General features: G+C 38.0%; 1 protein-coding gene across 8 annotated transcripts in view; it reads left to right on the plus strand.

Annotated features, from left to right (window-relative positions):
- Window positions 1-17,225, plus strand: part of LOC125241780 (multiple C2 and transmembrane domain-containing protein-like) — a 69,270-nt gene that overhangs the window by 33,614 nt on the left and 18,431 nt on the right. For 5 of the 8 annotated variants that reach the window (XM_048150404.1, XM_048150406.1, XM_048150399.1 and 2 more), the window contains exons 2-5: window positions 7,113-7,245; window positions 8,581-8,714; window positions 9,635-9,778; window positions 16,021-16,204. In XM_048150404.1, coding sequence (XP_048006361.1) covers window positions 7,113-7,245; window positions 8,581-8,714; window positions 9,635-9,778; window positions 16,021-16,204 — 595 coding nt within the window. Of the gene's footprint in view, window positions 1-6,583; window positions 6,792-7,112; window positions 7,246-8,580; window positions 8,715-9,634; window positions 9,779-16,020; window positions 16,205-17,225 lie in introns of those variants that run through there. The other 3 variants (XM_048150402.1, XM_048150403.1, XM_048150401.1) reach the window with 3 other exon arrangements.

Consider the following 17,225-nt stretch of genomic DNA (forward strand, 5'->3'; position numbering starts at 1 on the left):
AAATAACGGTGTACCCCTTACATTTAATTAAAGTGTCAAAGGAGCCTCTAAGCGTCGGCTTCGGATCCGCACACGCCTCCCAAAGGTCCGGAACACCATTGTTCCGTGATGGGGAAGACTAATTAATCTAAATATAAGTAACTAGCTTTTACCCGCGGCTTCGCCCGCGTAATAAAAGTATTCTTATTGAAACGTTTACAAAAAATAAGATTTTCATTTGGATCCGTAGGTTTCTTTGTAGGTACATCTGTCCGCGATTATTTCGATTAAGGTAAAGCGGGGCAATTCTCGACTGGGGGGCCATTGTAACTGATCTATTTGCTGTACGGTCAGCCAAGAACCTTACACTGCTTTTTGGCTGACTGTACCTTACACATATTACTATTGTTTTAAAAGAAATTGATTGTAGAGTTGTTATACAGTGACCACAGCGTAGGTAGTAGGTACGAATATGTATGTATTTTACCTATATAAATATTTATACTGGGGAAACTTCATACAACCCACATAGCCAGTATCTCGACGCTATGGTCGGTAGGGTAAAAAGTACTTCCTTGCATTATCGCTTACAATTTTTTCCATTTTGCTTATACTTATTGCAAACGTAAACATATAAAAGGCAAGCAAACAAACGATCTTCTTCTTCTCAACGATCAGCACATTGAATATAATAGTTATCACGGATGCAGGATACTCGCCGATGCCTTCTTACTAATCCCTTCCCACTGAGCCACCTGCATTTTACATTATTCCGACCCCAATCCCTATTCTTATCCCCGTCCCTATCTCTATCCTTGTCCTCGTCCCCGTCCCCGTCCCCGTCCCGTCCCTGTCCCCGTACCTCCCCTATTCCTATCCCCGTCCCCGTCCCCTATTCCTATCCCTATTTCTATCCCTATCCCTATCTATCCCTGTCCCTGTCCCTGTCCCTGTCCCTGTCCCTGTCCCTGTCCCTGTCCCTGTCCCTGTCCCTGTCCCTGTCCCTGTCCCTGTCCCTGTCCCTGTCCCTGTCCCTGTCCCTGTCCCTGTCCCTGTCCCTGTCCCTGTCCCTGTCCCTGTCCCTGTCCCTGTCCCTGTCCCTGTCCCTGTCCCTGTCCCTGTCCCTGTCCCTGTCCCTGTCCCTGTCCCTGTCCCTGTCCCTGTCCCTGTCCCTGTCCCTGTCCCTGTCCCTGTCCCTGTCCCTGTCCCTGTCCCTGTCCCTGTCCCTGTCCCTGTCCCTGTCCCTGTCCCTGTCCCTGTCCCTGTCCCTGTCCCTGTCCCTGTCCCTGTCCCTGTCCCTGTCCCTGTCCCTGTCCCTGTCCCTGTCCCTGTCCCTGTCCCTGTCCCTGTCCCTGTCCCTGTCCCTGTCCCTGTCCCTGTCCCTGTCCCTGTCCCTGTCCCTGTCCCTGTCCCTGTCCCTGTCCCTGTCCCTGTCCCTGTCCCTGTCCCTGTCCCTGTCCCTGTCCCTGTCCCTGTCCCTGTCCCTGTCCCTGTCCCTGTCCCTGTCCCTGTCCCTGTCCCTGTCCCTGTCCCTGTCCCTGTCCCTGTCCCTGTCCCTGTCCCTGTCCCTGTCCCTGTCCCTGTCCCTGTCCCTGTCCCTGTCCCTGTCCCTGCCCCTGCCCCTGCCCCTGCCCCTGCCCCTGCCCCTGCCCCTGCCCCTGCCCCTGCCCCTGCCCCTGCCCCTGCCCCTGCCCCTGCCCCTGTCCCTGTCCCTGTCCCTGTCCCTGTCCCTGTCCCTGTCCCTGTCCCTGTCCCTGTCCCTGTCCCTGTCCCTGTCCCTGTCCCTGTCCCTGTCCCTGTCCCTGTCCCTGTCCCTGTCCCTGTCCCTGTCCCTGTCCCTGTCCCTGTCCCTGTCCCTGTCCCTGTCCCTGTCCCTGTCCCTGTCCCTGTCCCTGTCCCTGTCCCTGTCCCTGTCCCTGTCCCTGTCCCTGTCCCTGTCCCTGTCCCTGTCCCTATCCTTTCCCTATCCCTATCCCTATCCTTTCCCTATCCCTATCCCTATCCTTTCCCTATCCCTATCCCTATCTCTATCCTTTCCCTATCCCTATCCTTATCCTTATCCCTATCCCTATCCTTTCCCTATCCCTATCCCTATCCCTAACCCTAACCCTATCCCGTTCCTGTCCCTTTACCTGTCAAATTATCATGCTAGGAGGTGAACTTTGAAAAATCCTTTCTTAGTGGTCCTCTAAGGAACTTCCGTGTCAATTTGAAATCTCTTGAACCAGAAGTAAAGATAAAAACTAAACCTATACTTATGGCTATTTTGGATATTTTAACCCCATTGCACAACAACAGGGGAAAAAATTTCTTTTCCAACTCATTAGATTTTTAAATCGTTGTATTTATCGTGTTCAGCGACCCGATAAACCATAAAAACGATACCCATATTGTGTTTTTGACTTTACCCCCTTTTCACCCCTTTAGGGGTCAAATTTTCAAAAAACCTGAAACATGTATTTAGTCATATGTCTTTAGGAATCCTCCTATGAAGTTTCGAATAAAATAGTCAAACTAATCTTGTTTCCCCATACAAACTTTGAACCCCCATTTCACCCTTTTAAGAGGAGAATTTTGAAAAATCATTTCTTAGTGCTCCTCTACGCCATGTAAGGAACCTATGTGCCAAATTTGAAATCTCTAGGACCAGCGGTTTCGGCTGTGTGTTGATATATTATGTCAGTTAGTCAGTCAGTCAGTTTCTTCTTTTATATATTTTTTGATATTTAAACCCCATTGCACTACAACAGGGGAGAAGGTATTTCACTTCCGCTTCGTTAGATTTTAAAAACGTTGTATTTATCGTGATCAGCGACCCAATAAACCGTAAAAACGATACCCATATTAGTTTTTGACTTATCACCCCCTTTTCACCCTTTTAGGAGCTAGATTTTCAAAAAACCTGAAACACGTCTTTGGTCATATGTTTTTAGGATCCCTCCTGTGAAGTTTCGAATAAAACAGTGAAACTAACATTGTTTCCCCATACAAACTTTGAACCCCCATTTGACCCCCTTTAGGAGGCGAATTTTGAAAAATCCTTTCTTAGTGCTCCTCTACACTATATAAGGAACCTACGTGCCAAATTTGACATCTCTAGGACCAGCGGTTTCAGCTATGCGTTGATATGTCAGTCAGTCAGTCAATATCTTCTTTTATATATTTTTTTGATATTTAAACCCCATTGCACCACAACAGGGGAGAAGGTATTTCACTTCCACCTCGTTAGATTTTAAAAACGTTGTATTTATCGTGATCAGTGACCCGATAAACCATAAAAACGATACCCATATTGATTTTTTGACTTTATCACCCCTTTTTCACCCTTTTAGGGGTTAAATTTTCAAAAAACCTGAAACACGTATTCAGTCATATGTCTTAAGGAATCTTCCTGTGAAGTTTCGAATAAAATAGTCAGACTAATCTTGTTTCCCCATACAAACTTTGAACCCCCATTTGACCCCCTTAGGAGGTGAATTTTGGAAAATCCGTTCTTAGTGCTCCTCTACACTATATAAGGAACCTACGTGCCAAATTTGAAATCTCTAGGACCAGCGGTTTCGGCTGTGCGTTGATATGTCAGTCAGTCAGTCAGTCAGTCAGCTTCTTCTTTTATATATTTAGATAAATTTACTAAAACAATCCAAGGCTTACTTTTTACTGCCTTAAAAGGTACCTTTACTTGGGAATCTTCAATATTCTTTTCATATAATTAGGTAAGTATAGGTAATCCGCTCTGACCTAATTTAGCGAGGATAATTGACATACTTCTGCCTTCCTTTTACTCATAACTTCAGAAGTGTCGGAAAAGTAGTCAAAACATCATAAGGAATGCGGAATCCAGAGGGATTCGAGTTGTTTGTTTACGTATTTAACCACTCCTATTTGGATCTGTTGACAGTATACCTACCTAATAATTATATAGGTATATTTATTGTATCCACAATCTCTGAAAGCCAATAGGCTACTAGACTCATATCGAATTTGGCACAATAAATGATTGTCTTCTGTAGTATTTGACATAAAAAAAAACAATATCTATAGATTTTGGGTATTATTTAAAAGTGTATGATGACTACGTATTTTCGATTCAAAATGTGTGTAATTAGGGTTCCGTACCAAAAAGGTACAAACAGGAACCCTTATGGTGCGACTCTGTCCGTCTGTCTGTCCGTCTGTCACATTCCTAAATAACTCGAGAACTACTAATGCTATCAACTTGAAATTTGGAATAGTTGTGAACATTGTAAACCTCTACAAATAGAAAGTATTTTTTTTTAATTTATGAATTTTAATTGTAGAAAATGGCCAAAATGAATGGCGGGCAAACTGTAAATTTTAAGTTACTAGGTCAAGTGGGGTATCGTTAGAAAGAGCGCAAATTGAACGTAAATAAACTATTTTTTATAATTTTTTGTTGTGGCAAAAAAAAAGAATTTTGAAGGAAAATGTAAAAAAAAATACCCCCCCCCCCCTTATCTCCGAAGTTTACCAACTAAAAATTATGAAAATTTTAAGAAACATTGGTTTTATGCTAAATATTACAGAAAAAAATATGATTGTGTTTGTATCTTGGCAACTTTTTTTTAATTCACAAAAAACTTTTCATATTTTTACTTTCAATTTACCCACCCTTGCAAATGTATATCGTACTTCAAATTAATACGAGATGTTACGTAAACCATCTTCTTTCCAATAAAGTAAAAACTGTTTAAATCGGTTAACTAAATAATTACTTTAAATCGGTTAACTAATACAGGTCGCGCAAATTAGTTAGCGAATTCACCGAGAGATGGCGCTATACACAATAATGCTCATTAGAACCTATACTTTTGTCTTCTAGTCAAGTCATTAGAGTTATATGAAAAAAACATGAGATTATTTTAACTAGGTAAGTAGTTTGAAAGTTTGTACGGGACCCTCGGTGGGCGAGTCCGACTCGCACTTGGCCGGTTTTTTTTTTATTCATTTTGGCCACTGAAAACGCTGTCAGCGATGTAGTGACGTCATCGAATTCGAACCTTACTGCATGTCAAAACAATCACTGACATATTGAACTTTATGCCTTCAAACTTAAAAAGTCAAAAAATATTGTTTTCGAATAGAATGACCTGATGCCCAGATAATCCATAGATTAACATGACTGTGTTGTTTTTGCCTGATTACGTAAAAGCATTCTATAAAAATATTTTTTGCTGGTGATGACTGGTTATGACTTAAACATAATAAAATATGGTAATATTTTATTTGCCATCCTATTCAACAATCATAATATTGTTTCTCATAACAACTTATGCCATAATCATTGTTTACTATATTAATCTAGTGCCAGAAACTTTGTTTCCCATAAAGTCAGTTTCCATAATGTCACTTGTCAGAATCATCGAAATCCGTAATTACCACATTCCATACCATCATTTGTCATACAAATTAGCGTCCAGAAAAGTCAATTTCCATAATGTGCTTTGGCAGAATCGAAAACTACTATAATAGGTACTAGAAGGACTAGAGAACGAAACTGCTATCAGAAAGTAGGTTAGGTTAGAACTGTGACCCCCTGGAAAATGAAACTGCTATCAGAAAGTAGGTTAGGTTAGGTTAGAACTGTGAACCTCTGGAAAAGGAAACTGCTTGAAAAGTAGGTTAGGTTAGGTTAGAACTGTGACCCCCGGAAAATGAAAATACTATCAGACAGTAGGTTAGGTTAGGTTAGAACTGCGACCCCTGGAAAATGAAACTGCTATCAGAAAGTAGGTTAGGTTAGGTTAGAACTGTGACCCCCTGGAGAATGAAACTGCTGGAAAAGTAGGTTAGGTTAGGTTAGAACTATGACCCCTGGAAAATGAAACTGCTATCAGAAAGTAGGTTAGGTTAGGTAATAATATGGGCAACAATTAATATGGCAATAATTGCTTATGGCGTTTGAATATTCTGTGAAACCATTATTGCACTTAATAATATGGCTAACAAATAGTATGGCATTGTATGATTATGGAAGGTAATATTCGGATAAACAACGAGTATGTCATATGATTTTTATGGTAAACAAATCATTCGGGCAAATGAAATTCAGGCAAGTTAGATTAAAATGAATATTATTATGAGTGATGAAAAATAAAATGATTTTATAACGAGTCTGCCTAAAGTTGCCTACAAATCCTACAATTATTAGATCGACCGCCGGATCTGTTTACAGGTTCCTGAAATACATCTCTCTCAAAATTAGAGTGTTGTCTTGCAGTTTGCAGTCCAATGGATCCGCTATACTCTACCTAAAACAACGGATATACAAACAATCTATTAGTAAAGTTAGGGTATCTCTGAGCGAGGGTAATCAAATCTCTTAATGGGACGGTTTGCTGCTTGTTTACTTGAGAAAATAACAGTAACGAAAAAAACCTTTATTATTGGGGTTAGCAAACACAAGCGTGTTTGTAATGTTTTATTCATGTTTATTATTTATATTTACCTACCTACGTAAGAGCTGGTGAGAATACCTACAAAAATATACAAAAATAGAAAAACTTGAATAGAAATCGACGCCTGCGGCTATAACTATATAATGATATGATCAAATGATTATACGTCATTTAGATGGCAACGTTCATAAGTTAGACACGCTCGATTTCTAAGTAGTAAAGCAGGTTTTTCTGCAAGCGCTTGGATTTCAATTAAAATTTCATATTAAAGTTAAATAAATAAGAGTGCTTTAAGTAGTGCTTTGTTTTATTTTGTGTTGTCTTCGCGCTATGGTATGGATTGACATTATATGGATGTATCCCAGGTGAAGATAATATGAATAGTTTTTTGAGGTAGGTCAGTAGTTTTAAGAGTAAACTTAATAAGGACAGGAAAATGCACAGCCAATTATTTTATTAATAAAAATAAAGAAGTTTAATCAAGAAAAGTCTTGATAAAAGACTTCCTACCGGTGGAGACACTAATGCCATAGTAGTATTTTTTGTTGTGTTTTCTAATATGTACAGTGTACGATCCACGTGTGGGTCGATTCGAGAAGACGCATGCTTTGGCTCGTAACGTAATATTATTAAAATAGAGATTTAAGAAATCTGCGCGTCTCCATAGACAGGATACTAAGAGTTGGTGAAACTGAGCGGTGTGTTTGTGCGCAGGTCATTCGCAGTCCCGGAAGGCTTGGCGATGGACCCGCTGGCGCCGGCGCCGCTGGCAGTCTCCACGGAGTTCATGGAGCGCATCGGCTCCGGGCTCTCCCTGCTTAGGGACCATGGGAAGAAAGTTCATAAGGTAATTGTTATTTATCTTTTCTAGGTGTAGATACAAGGGGCGATTTTAAAACTTCGACCGCTCGATTTCGTGTGTTTCGTTCAATAATATCTCCACAGCTACCCATTTATATATACATTTGTATATATAGTTTTTTATTTATAATTTTATGGGTTTATGTGGAATAAAGATTTAAATGGACACAATCTTAAAAAGTACAGTTTATTAGGTCAAAAGAAAATAAAAATAATAAAAAGTTGTTCTAATATGATTGAAAACGAGTGGCCAATAAGCACTAGATTCTAAATATCTAGCGCTCGTTTTTCAGAAAATCCATTTCACCGATTTCCGCAGTCTTTTGAATAGCGAAATCGTGCACTAGGGGTTCACAAAATCGGCCAATAGAATGCCATATGTACAGTGGATAGGCATGAAAGTGGGTAGCTTGTTGTAGAAACGTGATTCAATCATGCAATTTATTTAATTAAGTATAACTGCTGTTTATAAAATATCTGACATTATTTACACATAATTAACTGGAAACCATTAATGAAGACAGTTCCCGTAATCCTTTAATTAACGGTTAATTATTTCGTTTCGTCATGATCTTGATGAGAAGTTCCACTTCATTACGTGGCATTTTTATAACGATGAATGTGTTCATTTTTTACTTTTGGCTACCTCTAATAATTTAAGAAGAATTCCTCCAATTCCTCATGGTAGAACCGGTAGCCGAACGTATTTGAATCAATAGTACCTACTACATATTACAAAATGTAATTTTTAATCGGTTTACGAATTATTGTGTCAAACGTAGGTACACATGTAGGTGATAATGAAAACATCAACATTATTATTAAAAGTCAATTAAAAATAAAATAGAAGTTTACTCCGGTCACGGCGGTCACCTACACGTGACCTAACCTGCCTGTACAAGTACAGTCAACCAATTGGAACCCTAGGCCACTGTAGAACTATGTCATAGTGACGTTATAAATCAGATTGTAAGAAATTTCTTACTGCTTGTCATTTTGACATGGTTGTATAGCGGTCTAGGGTTCCAATTGGTTGACTGTACATATTTATCTCCCCAGGGCCTCTAGCCAACAGTATTATCGTGGTTCTCTATAGCAAATGATACGCAACTGGCTCTGAAGAGCCTGTACTCTGTAGCACCAATACGCAAGAGCGTTAGAGATACAACAACAATACGATATGATATTAAGCGTCAAGTCAATGATTCCACTCTTGGATAAAGGCCCTGCGATTATATAGTTCATCCTCTTTTATAAGTAATGCATTACCCATAGTGTACCTAAATAATGCCTATGTCAATATTTCTCAATCTTGTTTCAGTACGTATGGAAAAACAGAAGGTTTGACATTCTCAAAAGATCATGGAAATCTACAGTGAATGTAACATTAGTCGATGCCAAAGACTTACCGTATGGGCCCGCTAGCGGCTCCAATGGACTCTATTGCAAATTTAAGTAAGTTCCTAGTTCTATTTCTTCTTCTATTATGTCGATAGACACCGCATTACAAAAACTTCAGTTTCTGAAACAAAATGTACGTGTTACTACTTATATGTCCTAATAATTAACTATTGAAGAACAACACGAGCCTTCATGCGCCGCTACCTACACAGTCCTTGATAAGCTTGGACAAATTGTCTGCTACTTACTTAAAAACAGCTAAATCAAATCGTGAAAAACAACTAGGTTTTCCGTCTTGGTTATTGCATAAAAACAGATTCGACATGCCGTTTGTTACAACTCCTGGGGTCACGCAGATTCGTCACCCACTGAAGTTACGAAAGCAAATTTTGAAAGCGTTGTTTCTTTTACTTTCGACCAGACAAGTTAGAAATTAGAATATATTATTTTCATAAGAATCTGATTAGAATATGTTTGTGGCACTCAATAGCCCGAATATGTCGGAAAAACCTCCACTAATTTTGATGAAATTTGTTATACTGGTACTTATTATAGCAATTTTCGAAATCGATCTAGGTAATTGATAGTTTGTATTAATACAGTTATTAAGAAGATATAAATGTCTTTTACCTAATTAAATTCGGTACAGTAATGTGTCTGTCCCATACTTAGATCATTCGTCCAAGCGCGGATCCAGCTTCGTGCCCGGGGAGGGGGGGGGGGGGTCACGTGGTAAAGGCCCAGGCCCCAGGGGGGGCGGGGTCACGTGGTATGTTTGTATGGCCAACCTAGGCTCCAAGGGGGGCCATAACCCCTTGGATCCGCGCATGCATTCGTCGACATAAGGACATATTTTTGCGCAACTTTCATACCTACCCATACTTTTACCCTTGACTGTATGATTGATTTATATTTCGTATCGACTGATTGTGCAAAAGAGAAATCTTTAACATAAACATAAAACGTTGTTACAGATTAGGTAACGAAACTCACAAATCGAAACAAGTTCCAAAATCTAAACCGACTTGGTGCGAGAGGTTCAACCTGTACCAGTACGACGACCACAACTTGGAAGTGACCGTGTGGCACAAAGGAAAACAAAAGAATTTTATGGGCCGGTAAGTTTTCGAAAAATAGTTCTGTAAAGACTGTCAATACACATAGCCCGCTCATTACCTATTTGTATCGGAGAAATATCACCATAATGATTGACCATGTAGGGCTTTGATTTACTAGGATGTCGGTGCCTAAATGGATGTTGGTGTGTTCGTACTAGTACGAAGTATGGAGACGGCCGCTATATTAAGGCGCCGCTATTCTAAGATACCCAAGCCTTAGAGCTTACGGAGAACTTGGGGTGGTTGGGGATAGTTAAGGCAGACGAAACATTCTCTTATACGAATGTCGTTCACGATACATGTTATATTCTCTAAATCATTATTACCAGTCAAAGGAACGATTTTAAAATTTCATTTGTTGTAGTTTCCTCGCTATAGTGAGGGGAAAAGTTTTGTGTTACACTCGGGTGCAAATGTATTTTACTTCTCGTGTGTTAAAAAGGGATTCTATTCTCGAACCACTCGCTTCGCTCGTGGTCAACTATAGGATCCTTTCACTTGTTCGTTTTTCAATTCCACACTCGGCGTTAAAATACAACTTTGCCCCCTTGTATAACAAATAACTATTATCTTAACATTCCAATCTATGCAATTATTTTCGATCTAGCCGATTTCGTCCAATAACCCCAATTTATTTCAAGACGGAACTCGCGACTTCTTGATAAGTTTGCAGAATTAATTAAATGAACACGGACGTAAACAACCACATCTTGTTTGTGACAGAATTATTTTTAGTGTAGTTATTTTATCTGATGCGAATTGAATAAAAATAATGGTACATAAGCAATAATGCTAAAGCGACTGTTTCAAATGTGTTTAAATTGTCCTTATTACATTCAGAGTTTCAGAGTGCCAAGAGTACAATCGTTCACGCTCTATAGCCTATAAACTTGAGTGCATGCATTTACCTCTATAAATGTTTGTCTGACAGGTTTTCAAATCATTTAATTTTTGAATAAGAGTTTTTAAACCGTTGTTTTGATTACTGTTCCAAATCCTATCTACAGAGTGGGGCCTGTAACAAAGGCGAAGAATTAATTGAACTGTAGGGTCTGTAGGCTATTCTCCTTATACTGATCAACATTTGTTAAGTGACTTTTAAAAATTATGAAGTCTTTAAATTTTTAATTTTTCATACAAAATAAATATTAGCTTCAATGTACGCCATTATTGTTGTCATTGACGTTGTCTGTCACACTTTAGACTTAACAGAATTCGCAATACATTACCTATTAGAAAAAACTTTCAAGGCTGATAAAAATCAAAATACAAGTTATTTTTAAAAGTCGCCGAACAAATGTTGATCAGTATAAGGAGAATGGCCTAGAGTTCAATTCTTCGCCTTTGTTACAAGCCCCACTCTGTATATCTAATCTATTTAAGTATGTATGTCGTCGCTTAGCACCCATAGTACAAGCTTTGCTTAGTTTGGGGCTAAGTTGATCTGTGTAAGATGTCCCCAATATTTATTTATATACAGGCCTCGGATTATTTTTCGCATGGTAAGATGAAAGAAAACTATGGAGTCGATATTAAAACTAAACCTTAATTCATATTCATACTCATACTCACTAATTTTCTTAGTCCCGTAATACTTTTGTCCCTTGTGCAGGTTGACAGATCGAAAATGTTAATCGAAAATTAATCTTACTGAATGTAATTAATAGTTATTTGTTATACAAGGGGGCAAAGTTGTATTTTAACGTCGAGTGTGGAATTGAAAAACGAGCAAGTGAAAGGAGTCTATAGTTGAACCACGAGCGAAGCGAGTGGTTCGAGAATAGAATCCTGAACTTGCGAGTTTTTTAACACACGAGAAGTAAAATACATTTGCACCCGAGTGTAACACAAAACTTTTCCCCTCACTATAGCGAGGAAACTACAACGCAAAAAATGCGTTTATCACTGCTTCCAGTAGTTCCACAGGTGGTAAATCATCTTTATTACTAGATTCACCTACTTTTATCAATTTTAAAGCAGTTAATTTGACTTTATTCAAGGTCAAATTACTTTACCCACTAGTGGATAAAATGCGTTTTTACCAGCTCGTATTAAAGGACAAAACACGTGTTTCCGAGCTAGTGAGGGGAAAAATTATTTATGTGGTGTGATTTGGGAAGCCTTTTGCTTGGTAAAGGGTTACATTTACCCTGTAACTATATCAAATTAGTTACTATTTTGTTTGGTTCAGACTACTTTGTTGCGGTAAACGTAATGGTAAGTACTAGTAACACATTTCTCATGATCGTATTTTAGATCTTTGTAAGGTTCTATCCAGTATAAAATTGCATAAACTTGCGGATCAGACATACCAAGCAAAAGGCTTCCCAAATCACACCACATAAATAATTTTAATTACATTCAGTAAGATTAATTTTCGATTAACATTTTCGATCCGTCAACCTGCACAAGGGATAAAAGTATTACGGGACTAAGAAAATTAGTGAGTATGAGTATGAATATGAATTAAAGTTTAGTTTTAATATCGACTCCATAGTTTTCTTTCATCTTACCATGCGAAAAATAATCCGAGGCCTGTTTATATATTTAATTAGGCAATTATACATGTGCTCCACAAGAAAGTTCACTTCCGTCAAACCAGTCGCTACGGTGTCCAAGTAAAATGGCTGTCAAAAGACACTGAGCCTATGTTCGAGCCGATATGTAGCATTTTACAGTTTGTTGTCCAACTACAAGATGCCGCTGTCCCAGACGCAAACTGGGTAACGGTAGATTTTTATACAAAGTATGTATAAAGGTTGGTTTGGTAATATTATAGCAAGTGTCCCTATTGTCCCGGAGCTTTAAGTTCACATTTTTGACATATGACAGCGTCCACAAAAAGTAAACTGGCGCGACCTAATAAAATTTAAAATAAAATCCTGTAATTATATTTAAAAAAAATCATGTACTTAAAAACAATACATTATCGCTTACTTTAAACATAATCTAACACATGTTACATTTTTGCGGATCTTCGTTAGTGAGTATTTTACGATATTAATTTATCACGCAGGACTTACGATATTAATATTTATTTACTTATTATATCATTTATCATTCATTTTTATTTTTAAACTAGTGCTGTGGCAGAGTCCGTCATTTCGATTCAAATGACATTTCAGTAAGTTGACAGAAATCGTATATTTGTGCTTGTGCACGGGAAAAGGTCCCACTTTGTCGATATGGAGTTACTAGTTCCTAATACTACGGAACATAAGCTATCTTTTAGTGAAAAAATCATGTCTCAAGGTGCAATAGTTATTTTTTTTAAATTCTTCAAGTTTGCAAAAGCGTAAAACCGACAATTGAGAAAACGTTGCTTAAAGTATGGGATGGTAAAAAACACACTTGTAGTGCGAAGTTATGGAGTGGTGGGTATCAAATTAATCGTCATACTTTTTAGGGATTTCGAATAAGTCTAAATCATGCATGTAATCATAGTAGTTTTAATGTTACGGTATAGCACAACATGCAGTTTTATCATTAAAATTGAATTTACAAATGTATTCTTATGCCAAAAAAAAATAGAAAGAATTCTATGGATGCCCTAAGTTAGTCATTATATTAAAAAGTTAATAAAAATGTATTTGAAAATAATAATATTAAAAAAATACAAATTACCTATGTATATCAATTTAAAACATATGATTACTTAAAACACACTGATCAAGCATAAAAAGTATGAAAACATCTAATATTAAGTACTTTTTTTATGCAAATAAAGTTTAGTGATTTTCTGTAGGGAGCGTCCCACTTTGTCGGTTTACTAAACTTTAGTGCTTGTTCAGTGAAATACATGTGTCAGCAATTCCCGTCAACTTTGTACAAAAATTAAGGGAAAAGTTAAATTTGTTTTTATTAATTCCTATTTTGTTACCAAGATTTTGTTGATGAATTGAGATTTTATTAAGTTTTATTTCGTCATTAAGGTTCTCTAGTATCTATATTTTCTTAATTATAACAATTATCCTGTATATCTTACGAAAGTCGAATTATATTACTAAATGTTGGTAACAAAATAGGATCAATTAAAATTTGCTGACGTGGCATTGTACAAAGTTGACGGGAATTGCTGGTGTGTGGTATATAAAACACATTTTATCTATGAGATAAAGGTTTGTTATTATTAACATAATAGTCATTGATACTTAATGTCGTTTGTTTCACCTATTTTTATGGAATTTGAACTGAATTTATTTTCGACTCAAGTTTAGTGACCCACACGCTGAAAATTGAGTACAAGTATAAAATCCGCTTTTAAATCATAGCTGTTAATAATATTTTTTTAATTAATAAATGTTTAAAAGTCTATAATCTATAGATAATAGGTATTAGGTACTAATTATAAGTCATATCGAAATAGACGAAATAAAACTTTTAAATAACTCTTTATTACTCTGTATTTATTTTCATGAGATTCTATAACCAGTGACCAGATTCTATGATAAAGTAAAGTGTTATTGTCGAGACAGTTTTTGGTTTTTTTCATAAAGGACTTAAGCGCCAATAGCGTGTACGGCGCTAAAGACTAACGTGACTTGCCTGTGATTCTTCTTCTTGTCCTAAGCCTTATCCCGTCATCTGGGGTCGGCTCTCCTTGACTGACTGACTTGAATGTGATAATTTGCCTAAAATAACTAAGTGTTTTTCACTATTGAGTTTTCTAATAATATCGCGAAGGTCTACGGGGTTCGTTCAAATTACCCCCCGGCCCCCCTTCTCCCTCTAACACCCTATTCAGCAAAAGTAAGCATAGCTCTTATCCCCATACTTATGTAAACATATTACGTAATCATCATCTAGACCCCCTCCCCCCTACCTCCCATGTCATTGAAAATAAGAATAGCAAAAAAACCCCACCCCTCTATGCTTATGTAGTACTTGAACGGCCTCACAGCTCAACCCAGAGCCACTAGAATGTAATAAATTATATTTTTGACTGAAGGGATCCATAGAACTATTTACCCATCGCTCCATAACTTCAAATGAAAAGTGTGTTTTTTGCCATCCTAAAGTATAACAGTTGTTGCTTTTTCACTTTTGCAATATTTGAATACATAAAAAAATAACTATTTGACATACAGATATAATTCTTTCACCAAGAAATAGCTTTAGTTTTGTTATATTACAACTACTTATTGAAAAAGTAAGAAGTTTTCCCTAAAGCAGTCACAAGTATGATATCCACGGTTTCATATGTAACCGACAAAGTAGGACGGTCGGCACTAAACTTTGAGGTCCTGAAAAGGTGCTTAAATTTGACATCTATGCACCGGCATCAAAATAATAGCTTTATTAGAGTCTTATTAATCAGTTTTTATTGAAAACCAATATTTGGTAGGTTTTGCCATATTTCACTAAACTGCCCATAGCTCCGTAACTAGAACCGACAAAGTGGGACGTTTCACTAAACTCACTCTCATTTGTTTAAGCGCCTCCTTACTGTACATAGGGCCTAATCGATTCAACCAATTCGTAAATAATCGCTAGGTTTGGCAAACGATACGTCTTAGCCACATCGCAACATACTTCAAAACAAATGTGTCAAAAATGTGAATTTGCAGCTCAGGCCCAATATACAAGTGGTCCTTCGAGCCGGATATGAACCAGCGACCTATGGATGCTACAAGTCTGCTCGAACAGCCAATGTGAACAACACACGGATTCGAAGTGAATCGATACAACAGGAACTGAGAGTAGCCTAGAGGCAGCTGCGAAGTTGTAGCAATTAATTTTCATCGGATATCGGCTATCCGCTTGCAAAACTGTCTGTGCCTAACCTGAATATTATGAACATCTAACAATGCGCTACATACCTACATTATAATTATAGCATTATATTTTAATATGTAATATTTTTAACAACTTCCCATAACACAATAATATAAGTAATTACTAAATTACTTTCTCAAACTTTCGACTAATGTTATAAATACCTACAATTTATAAATTGATAGTTTTACATGTGAATGTACTGATGATCTACTGTAGCAGTCCTAATAACAAATTATCATACACACTATAGCATGTTATTTTTTTGAAATGAGTATATATACTTAAAATGTTAAGAAAATGTTCCTAACATGTTCCCGGGGCGATATTGGCTCGTCAGAACTCAAAAGTGTAGGTAGTAGGCACTCAATAACTGACATGCCATTATTATCCGGGGATAGTCAGAGGGCCCCTTTTTCCTATCATGTATGACATATACCTGGTCTAACAGTAGCGTGTACTAACAGATGTACCATCGACCTCTCGCGGCTCGAGCGCGAACGCACCCACGAGCTCTGGCAGGAGCTGGAGTGCGGCTACGGCACCCTGCACCTGCTTGTCACGCTAAGCGGGCCGGCCAGGGGCGTCCCGCTCGACAGCGTGCCCACCACGCGCTGCCAACACCACGTCACGCCGCCGGAGAACAAATATGTAAGGACTTTCTTCTTTGCTCTCAAATTTTACCCACTGCAACCCCAATACGGGTCACATCTTGTCACGCTGAGCGGGCCGCCCAGGTCGTCAAGCTTGACAGCGCCCCTATCAAATATGCCCCTATCACGCACCGCCGCCACAGCGTGACGCCACCGGAAAACAAAGGACCTTTTTGTCTGCACATTATTGTCTATTGCAAACTTTATCACCTGTGTTGCTGGGTCTTTGAGTAACCGAAGAGTTCCTCGGGTCCTAACTAGTTCCCAAGAACTTACTCGTACTTTCCCTAATTCCAGGACTCAGGGTACGCACATCAGTAAACCTAATAGAGCAGGCTCTAGGGGATGTTCGTTTGCAAAAATAGCTCACCTCATTCTATCTTTACTATATCTTTTTTCATAGATGTATCTAGAAATGGAAATTTTATAAAAACACCAATACTTACCTATGAATACTGACGCATTGCCATATTATTAAGTTAATTTACATGTTGGTATTGTTTACATGCTTACAATGGCCTTATGAAGATTAATGTCTTTTGTCTCATTATTTCGCAAGTAATCACATACGTGGTCAACAAACCACTGTTAATTATCGTTATTCTAGAAAATATAAAACATATTATTAATTAGGAACTACTATTATAATCTTATTATTGATAATCACACGGGTATTTTGCTATTACTCGTTAAAATAACTTCCAATTTAATAGGAACCCGCGTTGGATAAGTGTACCTAGTTACAAGTTATGATTATACATAATTAGAACAATTAAAACATAATTCTAATATTATACCTAGCTAGAAGAAAGCGGGATTCTTTGTTAGTAGTGCTGGTGAGGGTTAAATTGTCACAAAAGTTATTTTACAGTTACACACTTGGGCGAATCAACTTGTTGACCGACATTTTTGGTGTCTCTGGCGTTACTCAAAATGTCTCTGGAGTTACCAAGAAATCGAACTTCTAATGAACAAAGTTTCAGTTTATTGGATTTAACAGTTAGGGTTATGTTTTAATA

This window comes from Leguminivora glycinivorella, chromosome Z, assembly GCF_023078275.1.
Source record: "Leguminivora glycinivorella isolate SPB_JAAS2020 chromosome Z, LegGlyc_1.1, whole genome shotgun sequence".
Lineage (NCBI taxonomy): Eukaryota > Metazoa > Arthropoda > Insecta > Lepidoptera > Tortricidae > Leguminivora > Leguminivora glycinivorella.